Source organism: Centruroides sculpturatus, unplaced genomic scaffold (assembly GCF_000671375.1).
Source record: "Centruroides sculpturatus isolate CEXI.00-Female unplaced genomic scaffold, Cexi_2.0 scaffold3, whole genome shotgun sequence".
In the NCBI taxonomy this organism is placed as follows: domain Eukaryota; kingdom Metazoa; phylum Arthropoda; class Arachnida; order Scorpiones; family Buthidae; genus Centruroides; species Centruroides sculpturatus.
Window position 1 is genome coordinate 344118 of NW_019384366.1, and position 16212 is coordinate 360329.

The 16212-nt window shown below is 26.0% G+C and overlaps 1 protein-coding gene across 6 annotated transcripts in view; it reads right to left on the bottom strand.

Annotated features, from left to right (window-relative positions):
* LOC111612472 (tyrosine-protein phosphatase Lar-like) overlaps positions 1-16212 on the bottom strand; it is a 260256-nt gene that overhangs the window by 98938 nt on the left and 145106 nt on the right. For all 6 annotated transcript variants that reach the window (XM_023353704.1, XM_023353691.1, XM_023353696.1 and 3 more), the window contains one exon: positions 4431-4613. In XM_023353704.1, coding sequence (XP_023209472.1) covers positions 4431-4613 — 183 coding nt within the window. The remainder of the gene's footprint in view (positions 1-4430; positions 4614-16212) is intronic.

Consider the following 16212-nt stretch of genomic DNA (forward strand, 5'->3'; position numbering starts at 1 on the left):
AGAGCCTTTACTACATGAAAATGAAAATTAATGAATACACTGTGTACAGTAATTTACCTGATAAGACAGACCTCAGAAAAATACTTTATGAGAGCTTTTATACTTTTATAAAGCTGTCTATAATGAAAATTAATTAACTAAGGATTTTTTTGCCCTGCCAGGGTGTGGCCGAGTTATCCGGAGTGCCGGGTTATCGAGTGCCGAGTTTTCGAGGTTCTACTGTATATATTATGAAAACAATAAATGTAATAATTAATTGCAATATTGAATTTTCTGACTACTTCATTAATGTAAAAATTATTACTTTTTCACTTCAGACTAAGCAATTCAATTACATTTCTTTCTTTCATAAGACTAATTACTACACAGAACTCATTTTTGCAACATCAAATATCCATTTAAAGTTATAAGATGTCAAAATAGTTAAATGTTTGGTAATTGGCTGACAGAAAATAAATGGTGGATAAAATCTGTGCACAGTCTAATAAGCAGTCAATTATTTATGAAAAATCAATATCTAGCTTAGTATTTTTATATTAAATTGTTCGGTGGAAATTTTTTTGAATGTTCTGATCATATTCCTGCTTACTATGCAGACGTATTGCCAGTTACTCTACCCAGACTGCTATCCAATCTTTGCTTCCAGAGCTTGCCTAGCTCTTTACCAGGTGTGTCTAATTACTAAATATCATATACATATATATAAATTGATTGAATATTCAAAATCTTAAAATTTAAAAAATGTTTTTTAGCTTCCATCTCTAATCCAACCATTAACATCATACACCTGATTACTTAACATTTTTTTTACAATAATCACACACATTAAACTCATTAACTCTATATACCAATCTTTTAGAATATGTTCAACACCATCCTTCCAGTCTTTATAGCTCAAATTATAAATTATTTAACTGAAATTTAAGTTTCAATTTTGGAATCTTGCACTCTGAAAAGGAATATTAGCTACAGATCACTATACTTTGTAGAACTACATAGCATAGTGCTCAAATTTTGTAATGTACTCGTTTTGGAATGCAAGATTCAAAAATTTGAACTTAAATTTCAGTCAAGTTATTTGTAATTTGAACTATAAAGACCTGACAAAGGGTGTTAACAGGTCATAAAAATGTTGGTTTGTAGTCAATAAATCTGCTGGAGTTTAAGGTACAGTATATGATTATTGTATTTACAGGAGTCCAATTGAACTTTAAAGGTTAAAAATATTTTTTATTTTATTAGAATACTACTAGTAAGTATAAAAACTTTAACCTATACAATACACTTTAATTTTCATAAAATACACAACACTTGGTATCATGTTCAAATAAATGGAAAATCAAACTTCTTGTTAAGGAAGCCATAAATAAAACTTCTTATTTTTAGCTTTCTTAACAAGAAGTTTGAATTTCCATTTGTTTCATAAAATAACTTAGTCTCCACTAACTCTATTATAAACATTCTCCAAAATTTTTCAGTCTGTACTTGAAATTAGTGATCAGTTTAAATTTTGTCTTTTGGATAAATTTTCTTCTCTTATACACTCAGCAATCCATTCTTCCATTTTGAAAGAATTAAAATCTGGAATCTGACCATTTAATCCATTTTGTGAATACCCAATTTGTTTTGATTTAACACAAGTGACCTAAATTTTTTTTTAATTTTTTCATATTATAGTATAGGCAGTGCTTGCTTTGCATTATTCATCTCCATGCTGTTGTTTTTAGTTCCAATTATAATTGTATATATAACTTCAATAAGTAATCTGTTTCATCTGCATTTTAAATTTAGTGTTTAAATTGAAAAGTACCTTTTTAATGTTTAGTGATATAAAAAATTTAATAAAAGTTAAAATAAAATTTGTGCACCTGTAAATTTATTACTTTTCCTGAAAAATCAATAAAATGAAGATTTGAAAATTATAACTTAATTATGACTGAAATACTCTTTGGTAGCCCTTATACCATTTGAGCAAAACAGGTGATGACCAAGATATCAATATTTATAGTGATAGTAGTGATATTGCTGCCTTACTCAAATGAATATGTTTATTGTCATAAAGTGATAATAAATAAAATATTACATGTAACTCATTTTGTCTAATTTTTGAGTTTATGAATTAGTAACATGTTATTTTTGTTTTCAAACAATAATTTACTTTATATAAGCAATTATTTGTTGTGACATTGCCACAATGTCAGTCTACAATTTTTAATCTTAGTTTTGATTTATTTAATTTAAAATATATATGCTTGGAGTGCATAAACAGTAGAACCTCAATTATTCGGACCTCTGTTATCCGGATTTTCAATTATCCGGATTGTTCAAAATAAACAAAAGTTTTACAAATTTTCTGATTTGCACTTGACGAATTACAACACTGTTTATGTATGTGATGGAATGCACAAGTTTTTTTGTTTCAACAGGGTCTCACCCAGCACAGTGGTCATAAACTCTTAAATATATTTTATGTCGTAATAAAAATATAACTTGACATATGTATTTATAAATTATTTATATTCAAATTACATCATTTCTATGACCAAGGGCGGCATAAGGCATGGACGACGTGGGCCACTGCCTATGCCTCGTGGTCTGAAGGGCCTCGTGCCTCAAAGGTTCGTGCATTACTTAAAAGCCGCGAATGCAACGAAAAAATTTTATTCATCATAAAATGATAAATAGTTTGTGAAATTTTTATTCATAAAAGTGCAGTTTCAATTGCTTTTTATTTTATAAAACCCTTCTTCTTGCACCACCAGAGGGCCTTTTAAACAATAGGTAGTCTGTTAGTGCTGGTCAGTAGTAGTCCAAATTCAATACAAACATTTGTTTCTTGAAGATTTGATCACGATTTAAATACAGTATTTATTTTTAATATTACCGATATGTCATTGAAAAGAAAACGTGTTGTATTATCATTAAAAGACAAATTAAAGTATTTGTTTCGATTATCCGAATTTTTCCATATCCAGACTACCTTCATCCCCAATTAGTCCAGATAATCAAGGTTCTACTGTATTTTAAATTAATAGTGACTTGCCCCTATACATCATACTTTTCCCTTAATAACAGAATAATGCTGTTCATCTATTAACTCCTTTCAGGGAAAGTTTTGAATTGAAATAACATGTATACAGGTTAACATCACTTGTTAATAAGTACTGGTAAAATATACAATAAACTCCAAACAAACTTTAAATAACCAGTAAAATGTTTTAAAATAGTGCAAACGTTTTTGACTGTTATTTCTGGTCTTCTTCAGGTTAACCTGAAGAAGACCGGAAATAACGGTCAAAAACATTTGTAGTATGTTTAAATATTTTACTGGTTATTTAAAGGTTGTTGGGAGTTTATTGAAATAACATGACTTCCAGTTTGCATCAAAGTTCATATATAGTTAANTTCTTCAGGTTAACCTGAAGAAGACCGGAAATAACGGTCAAAAACATTTGTAGTATGTTTAAATATTTTACTGGTTATTTAAAGGTTGTTGGGAGTTTATTGAAATAACATGACTTCCAGTTTGCATCAAAGTTCATATATAGTTAATCAGAGTCTCCTGTCCCTAAGGTTTCCATGTCTGGATTCGTCTTTCATCTATCTAACTCTGTTCTTGAGATTAAGGACAGACTGATTGCAGTGGAAATTTATAGGTCTACAATTTTTTCAAATTTCAGCCCAATAATACATTTATATATACATGTGCAATCTTTATGAAATAAAAAGTGCAATCATATAAAAATGATAAAATGTTAAAATGATTTTTAATATGATTTGTTGTATTATTTTTGCTGATTTTTTAGGTCTGAAATCATTCTTCTAGTTTTTCATAGATACAGTATATTTTTTACACATTCGTCAGGAACCTATCTATCACACAAAAAGAGAATTGAATGTACTTGCATTCTCAAACAAGTCTGGTATTAACTTAAACATAAAATGAAACTACAACAAAATAACATCTAGTAATTCTCCAGATTATCTAAATACTGTACAGAATTTTTCTAAATAAATCAATGGGTTCAATAACAAATTACAAAATAAAACTGAAAACACCATGCCTTCCAAACACTGATAACTAAATAACACAGTATTTCAGTTATTGTTTTGATGATTAAATAAATTCTTTTTTATTTGATATATTCTAATTTTTTCAATACATCTAAATTTCTGATTACTGTTTTAATGATCAAAGTAATATATACATAAGTTATTAAAACAAGAAAAAATTAATAAACCATATAGTAAATTTAAAATGAAATATTTAGTATTAACATTTTTTTTCAAATCTTAGATTTAAATACAATCAGCTAATGTAATGGGTAAAAGATAGAGATAAAGACATGGAAAACAATTAAAATTTTAAACTGAATCATTATTAGCATTATTACTGTATATTATACATTTTTATATTTAATAAGATATACCTTTTTGAACAATAGAATATCTAGGATTTGTCATATCCAAAGGTATCATATCCTTTAACCATCTGATAGTTGGCTCTGGATAACCTTCAATTTCACATGGAAGAATAGCATTTCGCCCCTTTTCTACTCCTTGCATTGAAGGATGAGTTTTAAAATCTGGAAATCCTGGTGGCAATGCATCTTCTAAATTTAAAAAATTAAAATTATTTTAAAAATAAATTTACTCAAATAATAGAGAATGAATTCTTAATAATAAAATGTTACTTAATATATGATGATTTAATTAAAAAATTGATCCTCAAAACTTTTGATCAAGGAATAACTTTAAATTCAAAATTATAAAATAAGGGATTGTTTTATGCAATGATAAATTTTGTTTTCCATCTTTAACTAAATAAAAATGATTAAATAAATGTAAATTAATTATTGAGTTTTAATAATAATAATAATAATAATAATTTTAATGACTATCATAGTTCATTTAAAGAATTGTTAATAACAATAGTATATAATTGAATTCATGTCTATCTGTCTATTAGCTGTTTGAGTGTCACATGAGAATGGTTGAAAAAATTTCTATGAAACTTTGTAAATAGATTCAGAATAGTATCAGAAAGAATGTAAGCTACATTTTATTTATACAACTATTCTATTTTACAAATTTTGATAGAATTATGATATCATTTGCAAAAGTACAGTACATAGCTCATATCTAGTTATTATAAGTCTTTATCATGAATAGGAAGTTTTGTCTGGAAACTGATGGATGTGAAGTGAATCAGGAAATTCAAATACAATCAGCTAATGTTATGGTGATTAATGGGTAAAAGTGGACATCAGTGACAATCGTTAAAGCCTGTTATTTGAGCAAAACACACATGAAGTCTGAGCATTTGACTTCAATTTGTCATCATCAGATTAAAAAGCAGTTGAACACATACAAAAATTCAAACATCACTTTAAATAAACTGGAAAAATTGTTTTTTATTCAACCAATTCAAGAAAAAATGGTTCTAAATCAGAGCAATGGCTAAATCACTTAACATGCTATCAAGGAACACAATTATTCTATCCAAAAGGGCCTCCTCACCACAACATTAGCAACACTTGCTATAGAAAATGATGTACAGGTACTTCTCATTGAAGCAAATCTAATATATCCAATTAGAAACTGGACCAATCTAAAACATCTGAGAAATTTGAAATTTACAAAGTTACTTTTCAGAATACTGCAATAAATTACAGAGATACAAAGAGATTCTCTAAAGCATGGAGGTTCATCTTTGAAGTACAACTATAATTTTAAGTCTATGACATCCTTGTGTGTATATATATATATTGTAGGTCTCTCTTGTCGTCTTGTAAAAAACATTGTTTTCTTTTGCTTCTGTTTTATCTTTCAGTATATATATATTTTTTCCTTACGATTTGTCTACCATCAATGCTATTATTGTAAATGATCATCTCCATTACTGTATGCACAGTTTTATTTGTAATTGTAAAATAAAAACGGGGGATTTATTTTTTTGTTATTTTTGGGCAGTTTTTGTATGCAGCACTGTGTTGGCGGTGGGGGTGATATATATGGTGTGCGGGACCGGCAATGGGTCATTCTGGTTCCTGGTGTTCAGCTTGTGGGAGTGTGTCGTCTCTTGGAGCTGTGTGTGTTTCTGGTAAATTCTTCTCTTTGTTTGTCATGGTGGAGATTTGTGATTTTGAAATCTGTTTCCATCAGTGAAAGGAATAGTGAAACACAGTATAAACTTTGTATAAGTGAAATAATTGCCAGTATACAATATCACCGAGTGAATATTTTTAGCCTGTTTATTGGATTTGTTCACTGGTTCTTTGCCGAGGGATTCTTTGTGTGAACTGCCATGTGTCATGTACCCTAGTTTTTGGGGATATTGTATATACATTTTGTACATAAAAAGTTAGTTTTAAGTATCTCTCATGCTTGTCTCTCCTTGTGGTAATCCAATTCATTCACTCCTGCGAATTTTAACACCACGGATCTTCGCAGATCCCACAAGTCTTAGCCTTAAAAAAAAATCTGGTTATGTCACTGTTGACATCTGTGCTTTCCACCAATGAAATAATTATTCCATTTTGTTTAAAGTGACTTTTGAATTTTTCATATATATATTTGATGGTCTTTTAACCTGATGATGATGATTTAAAAATCATCAGTAACATTTGTTTTTTTGTTATTATTTAGTAAAGTATATTATTGATAAATTATAAATGAGAATATTCATTCTATTGGCTTTTTCACTTGAATCACTAATTTAGTAAAGTATATTATTTATTAGATATTACTGGTATTTTTTTTTGTTATTTATACTTAATTAAATCCAATTTTCAAGTATGGCATAGTTATCTTTTGAAATTTTCATTACAAATATTGTTGATCTAAGAAATTTGACTTATAACTATGAAGAAAGACCATTAGCCATCATTGTTTTTTTGAACACTTGGCTTGTGGTTTTGTTTTTATCACTGATTGGTTTAATAATATGATTCAAGTGAAAAAGGCAATACAGTAGAATGAATTTTCTCATTTCTCTGCTGCACATTTGCTTGTGTCAAATAATTGCTGATATGTTGCATATTTGTTCAAACTAACCAAATATGCATATTATAATTTCAGGAATATATTAACTTTACTTAATACATATATCATTTTCCCAAGCAAATTACATAAAACAACTAGTATTATATAAAACAATAATACATTTATAGTAATTAAAATAAACAAACATAAAGGTATAGGTATGTTTTTTTAATAAAATTTACCTTTAAAAACATCTAAAAATTAATTCCATATTCACAATGAATTGGATGGAAATACATTATGATTAAACTCTGCATATTGATTTAATTTCTTTCTTAATACTATTCATATTTTTGGTTTTTTTCATGTTTATATATATATATATAAAGTTTAGAATGTATTAAGATGAAACAAATGAAAACTAACAATGAAATTAAATAAATGATTGCTTCATATTAAATTTTATCAATATTTCTAGTTCACTTTCAGAATCTCTAAATAATTTTTAAAGAAGTCAATCTCTTATATTTTGTAAATAAGGTTATACATGAAGTTTTGGACAAAAGTAAATAAATATTGAATGTAATTATCATTCAAAAAATATAACTTCAATGTAACTAAAACTATATTCTAAATATTCTTTAAAATTGGATAATTTTTATAAAATTAAAAAACCAAATAACTTCTATATTTTAACATGGATTATAAAAACTCAAAAAATATTCAAAATACAAAGTCATCTGCTAAGTAGATCTGCAAGTAATTTATATTATCAGAAGAAAAATTTAAAAGACAACTGGTCAAATGATGAGTTCAAACCATTAATCTTGAAAAACCAATCAATTTTATTGCTATTTTTATTTTATTCATTATAAAATAAAAATAACTACTATTAGAAAATTAAACTAGATACCAGCTGAACTAAGTATTATTCTGACATTATTAAGATCATCAGCAATTACTAAATTAAATTAATTTAGCTGTCAGAGTTTTCAATTCTACTATTTATTTTTTTCCATGTATTGTAATTTTCAAAAGAACATTTTTTAACAATAAATTTTAAAATATTTCCTAAAGTTTATTATTTTTTATATTTTATTAAAAATGCACAAAATAAAAGTTATTGTATGAATATTGATTATGTTTAATTCTTTCTGTTAAATAAATAAAATTCATTTAAAATTCCTATAATTGTTTTTATATTAATTTTTATGTTAAATATAAAACTTTGTCTTCATACTGACATTATCTATTTATTTCAACTCCATATCCTTAATAAACTAATTTTAATAAATTTCAACAGAGTATTTTTAAATCATTTTTATGTTTAAAATCACCATTTAATTGGCTGCAATTTGAAAAAATTGTAGACCTATAGATTCCCACTGTAATCAGTCTGTCCTTAATCTCAAGAACAGAGTTAGATAGATGGAAGACAAGACTAGATATGGAAACTTAGGGGCAAGAGGCATCAATTAACTATATTTGAACTTCTAATACAAACTGAAAGTCATGTTATTTCAATTCAAAAATTTTCCCCTAATGATGTTAAATAGATGACCAACATTACTGTTGTTAACAGAAAAAGTATGATGTATAAGGGCAAGTCACTACTAATTTGAGGTGGAGAGCATAGAGAGCATATACAGTATTTTAAATTAAATTAAATTAATTAAAAATACGATTAAAAATTGCAGCCCGGCATTGTGACAATGTCACAATAAATAATTGTTCATTTGTAATATTTTCTTATACTTCTCTACTCTTATATTTATGTCAGATTACTTTTGTTCAGTTAAACAAAAATTTTACACCTTGCTCTAACCTTATTTTTGTATTTCTTGTATATACAGTACACATACAACATATGCACAGTTATACAACAGAACCCTGATTAACCAAGGTTCTGCATTATCTGTTGTAAACCTGTAAGTGAATACACCACTTTTATTATTTGTAAAATAAAGTTTAAAATGCAACATGCATTACAAAATGATTTGTTTTTGTTACTTATTATCAATTAATTTTAATGGGAGACAAATCAATCATATTAAAATGTAATTATAATAATACATACTTTTATTTTTAAAACTACTGTAGGTGTATTAGCTGTGTAATAAATGATGCAAAGAAATCTGTTGTTATACTAACTCAAATGCCCCAGAGGTTGAACAAATTGGAATTTGAACACTTTTTTGAGGAAGTTTGTCCCAAAATCAAAATTTTCTTGAAACTCAAGCACAAGAAGGAATACTGTATGGTATATATTTGTACAGATATGCATGATGAAACAGTGTTGCTAAATTAAATTAATTTTCATTTTGGACTACTTGTTACTTTTTGGGCAGAAAATAATGAAAATCCATTACTTTTCTAAATTCATTGCTATGAGTTTGGGACATGTTAAATGAGCCCAGCCATGATCAGTTCATCTCCTATCATTCTGAAAGTATGCTCAGACAACTTGTTTTTTTACTTGTAGTATTATTAACAACACCCCAGTGCATTCAACATGGCACCTAAGAAGTGTTGAGGCTATGAAACTTCAGAGGAAGCTTGAAAGAACAACAACTGAGGTTAAAAAAGAAACTCATTGTTAAGCATGAAAGCAGTATGTGTTTCTGGTTTCACAATCATGTTTAGGATGCTGAAGTCAACTGTGCATACAATTCTGAAACAAAAAGAATCAACAAAAATAGGCAGATGTGGTGAAAGGAATTATAAAGTAATCTCTAGGAGAATGCAGACTATGAAGTAGATAGAAAAATTGCTCTTAGTGTGGATAAATGATAAAAATTGGCTGTTGATAATAAAATAAATGAGATTACAATACAGTTTTCATTTAATTAATAGTTAAAACTCACTGTGTTCAGTGTTATTAATTGTTTTTTCGTTCATTTGAGCGCTTTCGAATGAGAGAACACAGTGAGTTTTAACTATTAATTAATATTACTTGGCATGAATAGCATATTAACCTATATTAAGTTTTCATTTTATTGCATTATTTACTTTTTTCATTGTTTTTAATCTATTATTATTTTCTGCATTAATTAGGGCATTTTCATGTGTTATTTTAGCTTAAATTATGATTTTTTTAAAATTAAGGGTATTTTTGGGGTTTGGGAATGACTTATTCACTTTTACATTATTCCTTATGGGAAAAATTGCCTTGGAACTCTAAGTTTCTGGAGCTCTAACACATACAATGGTATCTCAGAACTCAAATTCAATTTATTCATAGGGGATCCCTTGGAATAAATTGAATTTGAGTTCTGAGATACCATTGTATATGATTAAATTGACTAAGGTATAAAAAGAGACTAAAGGCAATATAAGGTTCTATGGGGAAAAATGCACATGAAAAAAGTCTACCCAAAAACTGTACACAGAAAAACCCTATTGTCATATATGCACACAGAAAATAGGCACATATAGTAATTTTCACATAAAGGTGATGATGTATGCACAATTTCAAATATATTAGAATTATATTAATTCATTGCTATACAAAAGTGGCCTTTACATGTAGAGAGCTCTGCTGTTCTTGAGTTTGTAAGAGAAAATAAAAGTAAATGGGTTTTTTATCAACAAACTTTATTCAGAAAAAAAAATAATAATATAAATGAGCAATTATTTATTGTGACATCATCACACAATGCTAGGCTGTAATTTATCATCAAAATTTTAATTTATTTAATTTAAAATATATGTTCTCAATTTTAGTAGTGTCTTGCCCCTGTACATCATACTTTTCCTGTTAACAACAGAGTAGTGCCCGTCATCTATCTAACTCCTTTCAGAGGAAAATTTTTTAATTAAAATAACATGACTTCCAGTTTGTATCGAAAGTTTGTATATAGTTAATTGGGGTCTCCTGTCCTTAAGCTTTCCGTATTTGGTCTTGACTTTCATCTATCTAACTCTGTGTTTTCAAGTATAATTCTATGTCAATACAAATGAACCGGGTTTAATTGTAATAAAAAACATTCACAAAACCTTTGTATTTCAAGTTGTAAAGTTTTTTATTAGCAACTAACGTTTTCAATTTTAAACAGATCTTTTTCAGATCCTGATACACAACTGAAATTAGAATAAGAAATAGATCATACTAGTTTAAAAAATTGGAACAACCAATTAATAGTAATTAGTTGGTTGTTCCAATTTCTGTTCTCAAGAGTAAGGAAGAACAGGGATAGACAGAAAGGCAGACATAGACGTCAGTGGAAACTTACAGATCTGCAATTAAAATTGCAGCCCAACAAAATAGATATTCTCAAAAAAATATAGTTATTAAATGTCAGGACCCCTTTGAATCCTTTGACCCCTTTGAAATGTATAGACTGTATGGTATACACAGCGTTATAACAAGTATATGGCTTAAAATTCTTCAAATATTTATTTATTAAAAAATTAAAACCATGACATAACATTTAAAACTATTAATACACTTTAACAAGACAAAACAGTTTAAATTAAGTTGTTTTGTACCTTAATTTCTCTTTACTTGTATTTTAACAAATATATAGTGGTAAGAATACAAATGACTACATAAAAGACTAACTCTAATAATAAAACCAACAATCAATTAAAAATAAAAAAATTTCATTCATAATGAGAGAGGAGACCCATAGAGAGCAGAAAGAAATAAACTATACCATGAAACAACTGATTATAAATGGCCACAATCATCATCCCAAACAGAGAGAGAGAGAGAGAGAGAGAGAGAGATGCACAAAACTTTTAATTTGTTACAGTTTTCTTTAAAAACATAATTCTTTTATATCAATAAGAGTATTGTATCTTTGAACTTCACTTCTAGCAGATGTGCATAATTTAGATTTTATTACTTTGTAATATTATGAATATGAGAATTTCTCTGTGGGCATTTTTCTTGTGTGCTTTTTTTCTGATTACCATCATTTAAACCTTTTAAATTCATATTTTTTAATCCAATCAGCAATGTACTACACTGGGTTAAAGTAAACAAAAAATATTCATATTTTTTTTATCCATAGTGGTCATGGCCATCCATCCTTTTTAACTGAGTTTTCAGTTATCTGACATAGCATAAATTTACATTATCTTGTATTACTGGAGTCCTACTGCAAATGGTTGTAAGATAATCCTTATGTAAAATGATCTACTATTAATGCTTGCTTAATCAAGTCAATTCCATATTTCAAAATTATTTTAATGAGTATCTTCTATCTTTAGAATAATGAACTAATTGAAACTGGATAAATTATTCTATTCATTAAAACTTTATTTATTAAAAGTTCTGGATTGCATTGGAAGAAAAATAGAATTGTCAGACAAATATAAATTATGAAAACTCTTTCATATTTAATACTGTACAATAAGTACTAATAGAAAGAATAATTTATTCAATTTCATTATTTCAATCAATATCTTATATCAATTAAAGTGATTAAAATGTATCCATATATTCATTTCTTCTATAATATAATATGATATAATTAAAAGCAAATTATGCCCTTGTATTAATGAATTCAGCCTATATCTTACAGGAAACAATTATTTTATATGATAATATAAAAAAGAAATTTTTGTATGTATTACTTTATGGAAACAAACATATCAAATACAAATTAAAAATTTTAGGAGGTAAAAAAATCCCAAGTATTTATCAATTAATTTGATTAGAAATTTGAAATTAATTAATAGTTGAAGTAGTTTGTTATTGTAGATATTTACACATATTTACGCCATCATTTGTTAATTAACTATAATTAAATTTATTATTTTAATAAATAAAAAAAGACATAAGAAGAGCTCAGAATAATTCAAACTTAAAACTTTTACACACTGAAAGAAAATATTTTAAAATTAATTAAAACTGGTCAAGAATTGTCTTTTGATGTTAATATTTTAAATTAACATAAAACATATACAAATAAATTAATTAAAATCATATTTGCAAATACATGTCATAAAATGACATTGTATATAAGTTTTTAATTTATTGATATATATTTGTGGATGTTTTATGTTGCTTTAGAATAATTCAAACTTAAAACTTTTACACACTGAAAGAAAATATTTTAAAATTAATTAAAACTGGTCAAGAATTGTCTTTTGATGTTAATATTTTAAATTAACATAAAACATATACAAATAAATTAATTAAAATCATATTTGCAAATACATGTCATAAAATGACATTGTATATAAGTTTTTAATTTATTGATATATATTTGTGGATGTTTTATGTTGCTTTAGAATATTTAAATGAGAAGACAGTCCTTTGATAATTTTATTTAAAAACTTTGATGCATAATGTCATGCTATTTCTATTCATGTACACACATTTTACATACATACACTACATGACAAAAATGTTAACTATCAAAAATATGGAACAACAACAACATATGAATAAATGTATTATGTCAATATTTTTGTCAAACAATACTTCTCATAAACAAATCACTTGTTCTAGTAGATTATAAATATATCTCATTTAATTTTTTAAAGATAGGGGGAAAAAATAACAAACAATGTGCAAAAACTGCAGTAACGGACTATGTATATATAATAAATAATTTCAATGAAGAAATTAAAAATTGTAATTTATAATCAAGGCATAAAAATTAAATCACAGAAAATACATTTTAATGTTGATACCAGTGTACACAACATTATGTAACCAGTGAGATAACACAACATACAGTACATCAGGCTAAAAAATTTGTGATAAACCCTTGAGATGAGGTAGTTCATTATAAAAGAAATTCATATTTGAATTGTTATAAAAGCCTGAATATATTAAATATTAATATGATAGAACAAATGTATAAAGAAATAATTATTGTAATCAATTTATTTTCAGTCAATTACTTTCTATTTGCCAGGAATTTATAAAATAAATTTCTGGCAAATAGTTAAGTGCAAAGTGCAAAGTCCAACAGGAAATGATTGATTTATTTCAAAAATAAGGAAAGATCAATGATTTAAATCCATTTGTAGTCATTTTAAATGGATATAATGGATTATATGAAAATTAATAATGAGAAAAGATATATGTTAAGTTTTAATGAATCATTATTCATGAACATTTAACATGTATCTTCTCTCATTATTAAGTTTTATATAATCCATTATTAAAATTAAAATTTCTAAATTTATATTAAAATGATTTTCAAACATTTTTGAGTAATGGTATTCATATAAATTATTCATATTTACTGGCAACTATTGAGGCAAACTAACTGAAGAAATAAGTATGAGTTGATTTCAAAAGTCCGCAGTCTGAATCTATTTACAATTACCATTTATACATGCATTTACTTTTGCAATCAAATTTTAAACAAAATTCAAAGACTTAAAATGACTTTATTGACTGTTTCTATTTTTAAAGATATAAGAAACAACAGGCAATCAAAACATATAAATGAATTTGTTATTCATCTAATAATATCCAATCTTTATTTCAATATATTTTTAAAAAATTATTGATAATTCAATTCACTCATCAAATGGCTGTTTATCTCATAGTATAAAACTAATTTCTATGGTCAGTTTATACCATTTTGAAAAAACTCAGTTTTCAAAATAACTAAAAGATTTTTCTCAAACTAAGATTTTCAGTACGTTTTTAATTCCTTAAAAAGTTCAATTTTTCAATAAAATGTAAAAAAATAAAGCATAACTTTAAAGTAAACTATTTTATTTGTTTAAATATATTTACAAATGTCAGAAGTCAAATGGAATAAGGAATATTATATTCTTGCAGAACCCATGACAATAGTAGCAAATATAGATAACATTTACAAATTTAATTTAAAAATAAACAAATATCCAAAGTAAAAATCCAATTTATATTTGATTTAATTTTTCTTATATATTTACAAAATAAGGTTATCCGAAGAACTGTGATCTCATATTACAAATTTACAAAGTATTGTTTACTGAAACCAAAGAATTCTCTAGCATGGAAAGTTGTTTAAAATGAGATCTGTTCCATATTCTCAAATATGGAATAGATCCCAATAGTTTTATAAATGTATTAAAAACTAAGTTAATTGAAGAAGTTTTTATTGGGATTCTTAAATCTAGCAGTATATATTATAAAATAATTCAAAGTAATGAGCTGCATGCAAGCAGACAAAATTTACTGTTTCTTTGTATATTTATTCAGTATTATTCCTACAGTAATCTGAAAATACTTTTAAAATATTTTGTTTATAAATTATTTTTTGTATTTTTTTTCTATTCTCTTTTATATATACAATCTTATATATTATATTAAACTCATTAAATTTTTAATGAAAATAAAACATACTAAGAAATATTTTTATTTAAACATGTATACTAAATACTGACAAATAATTATTTATTTTTGATATTATAACAAAACAATAGTAATATTCCTTTTTCCTAGATTATTTCTGTTTAACAAAAATCTGTCAACTGTTAACAATCAATCTTAAAAATAGGAACTGATAAATTTTTATTAAGTTTTTATTATTATTATGGTGGTGGTGATGAAGTTTATCCTACTATATACCAGCGCCTAATGCTAAGCTGAACCAAAGTCAGTGCATAGCTAGAGAAAAAAAAAAGTTGCTTTGTTTATATGCTGTTTGTGTATGTATCTGTATTTAAGAATTTCCTGACTATGTGACATGTGTTTTATATGGCAGCTTTCTGTAATATGATATATGTGCTGTTGTGAAGCCTTAATGTCTCTAGACTTTTGTGTAGTTTATATGTATGTAGAGCTGAACCTGTTCTTAATTAAAACAACAAAAATATTTCTCTTAGTAAATAAAACATTCTGCTTTAAGTAAAATATGACTTGAATGAGGAACCTGTCAATTCAGATTAAGCCTGCCAGTAAATAATGTGCAAAAATGCAAAACAAGTTCCTAACTATAAAAAAGTCATGGGTGAACAAATTAAATTAAACTCTATCTTTCAAGGAAGTGGAATATTTTAAAGAATCATTTGATACATATAATGCATTGTAAACAATCATAAATATTTATCACAAGTAGAAACCTTTTAGCTATTTTGTTAACTTTAATTTGATGTATCAAATTGTAAAAATAAACCCTAGCTTATAAAGATATTATGTTTATTTTAAATAACTAAATAATTTAATAAATAAATTTTAATAATTCATACATTATATTAAATATTTAACAATTAAAACTTTATATTAAGTTGCATTTTATATTAATTAAAAATATATATTCAAAAGCACAA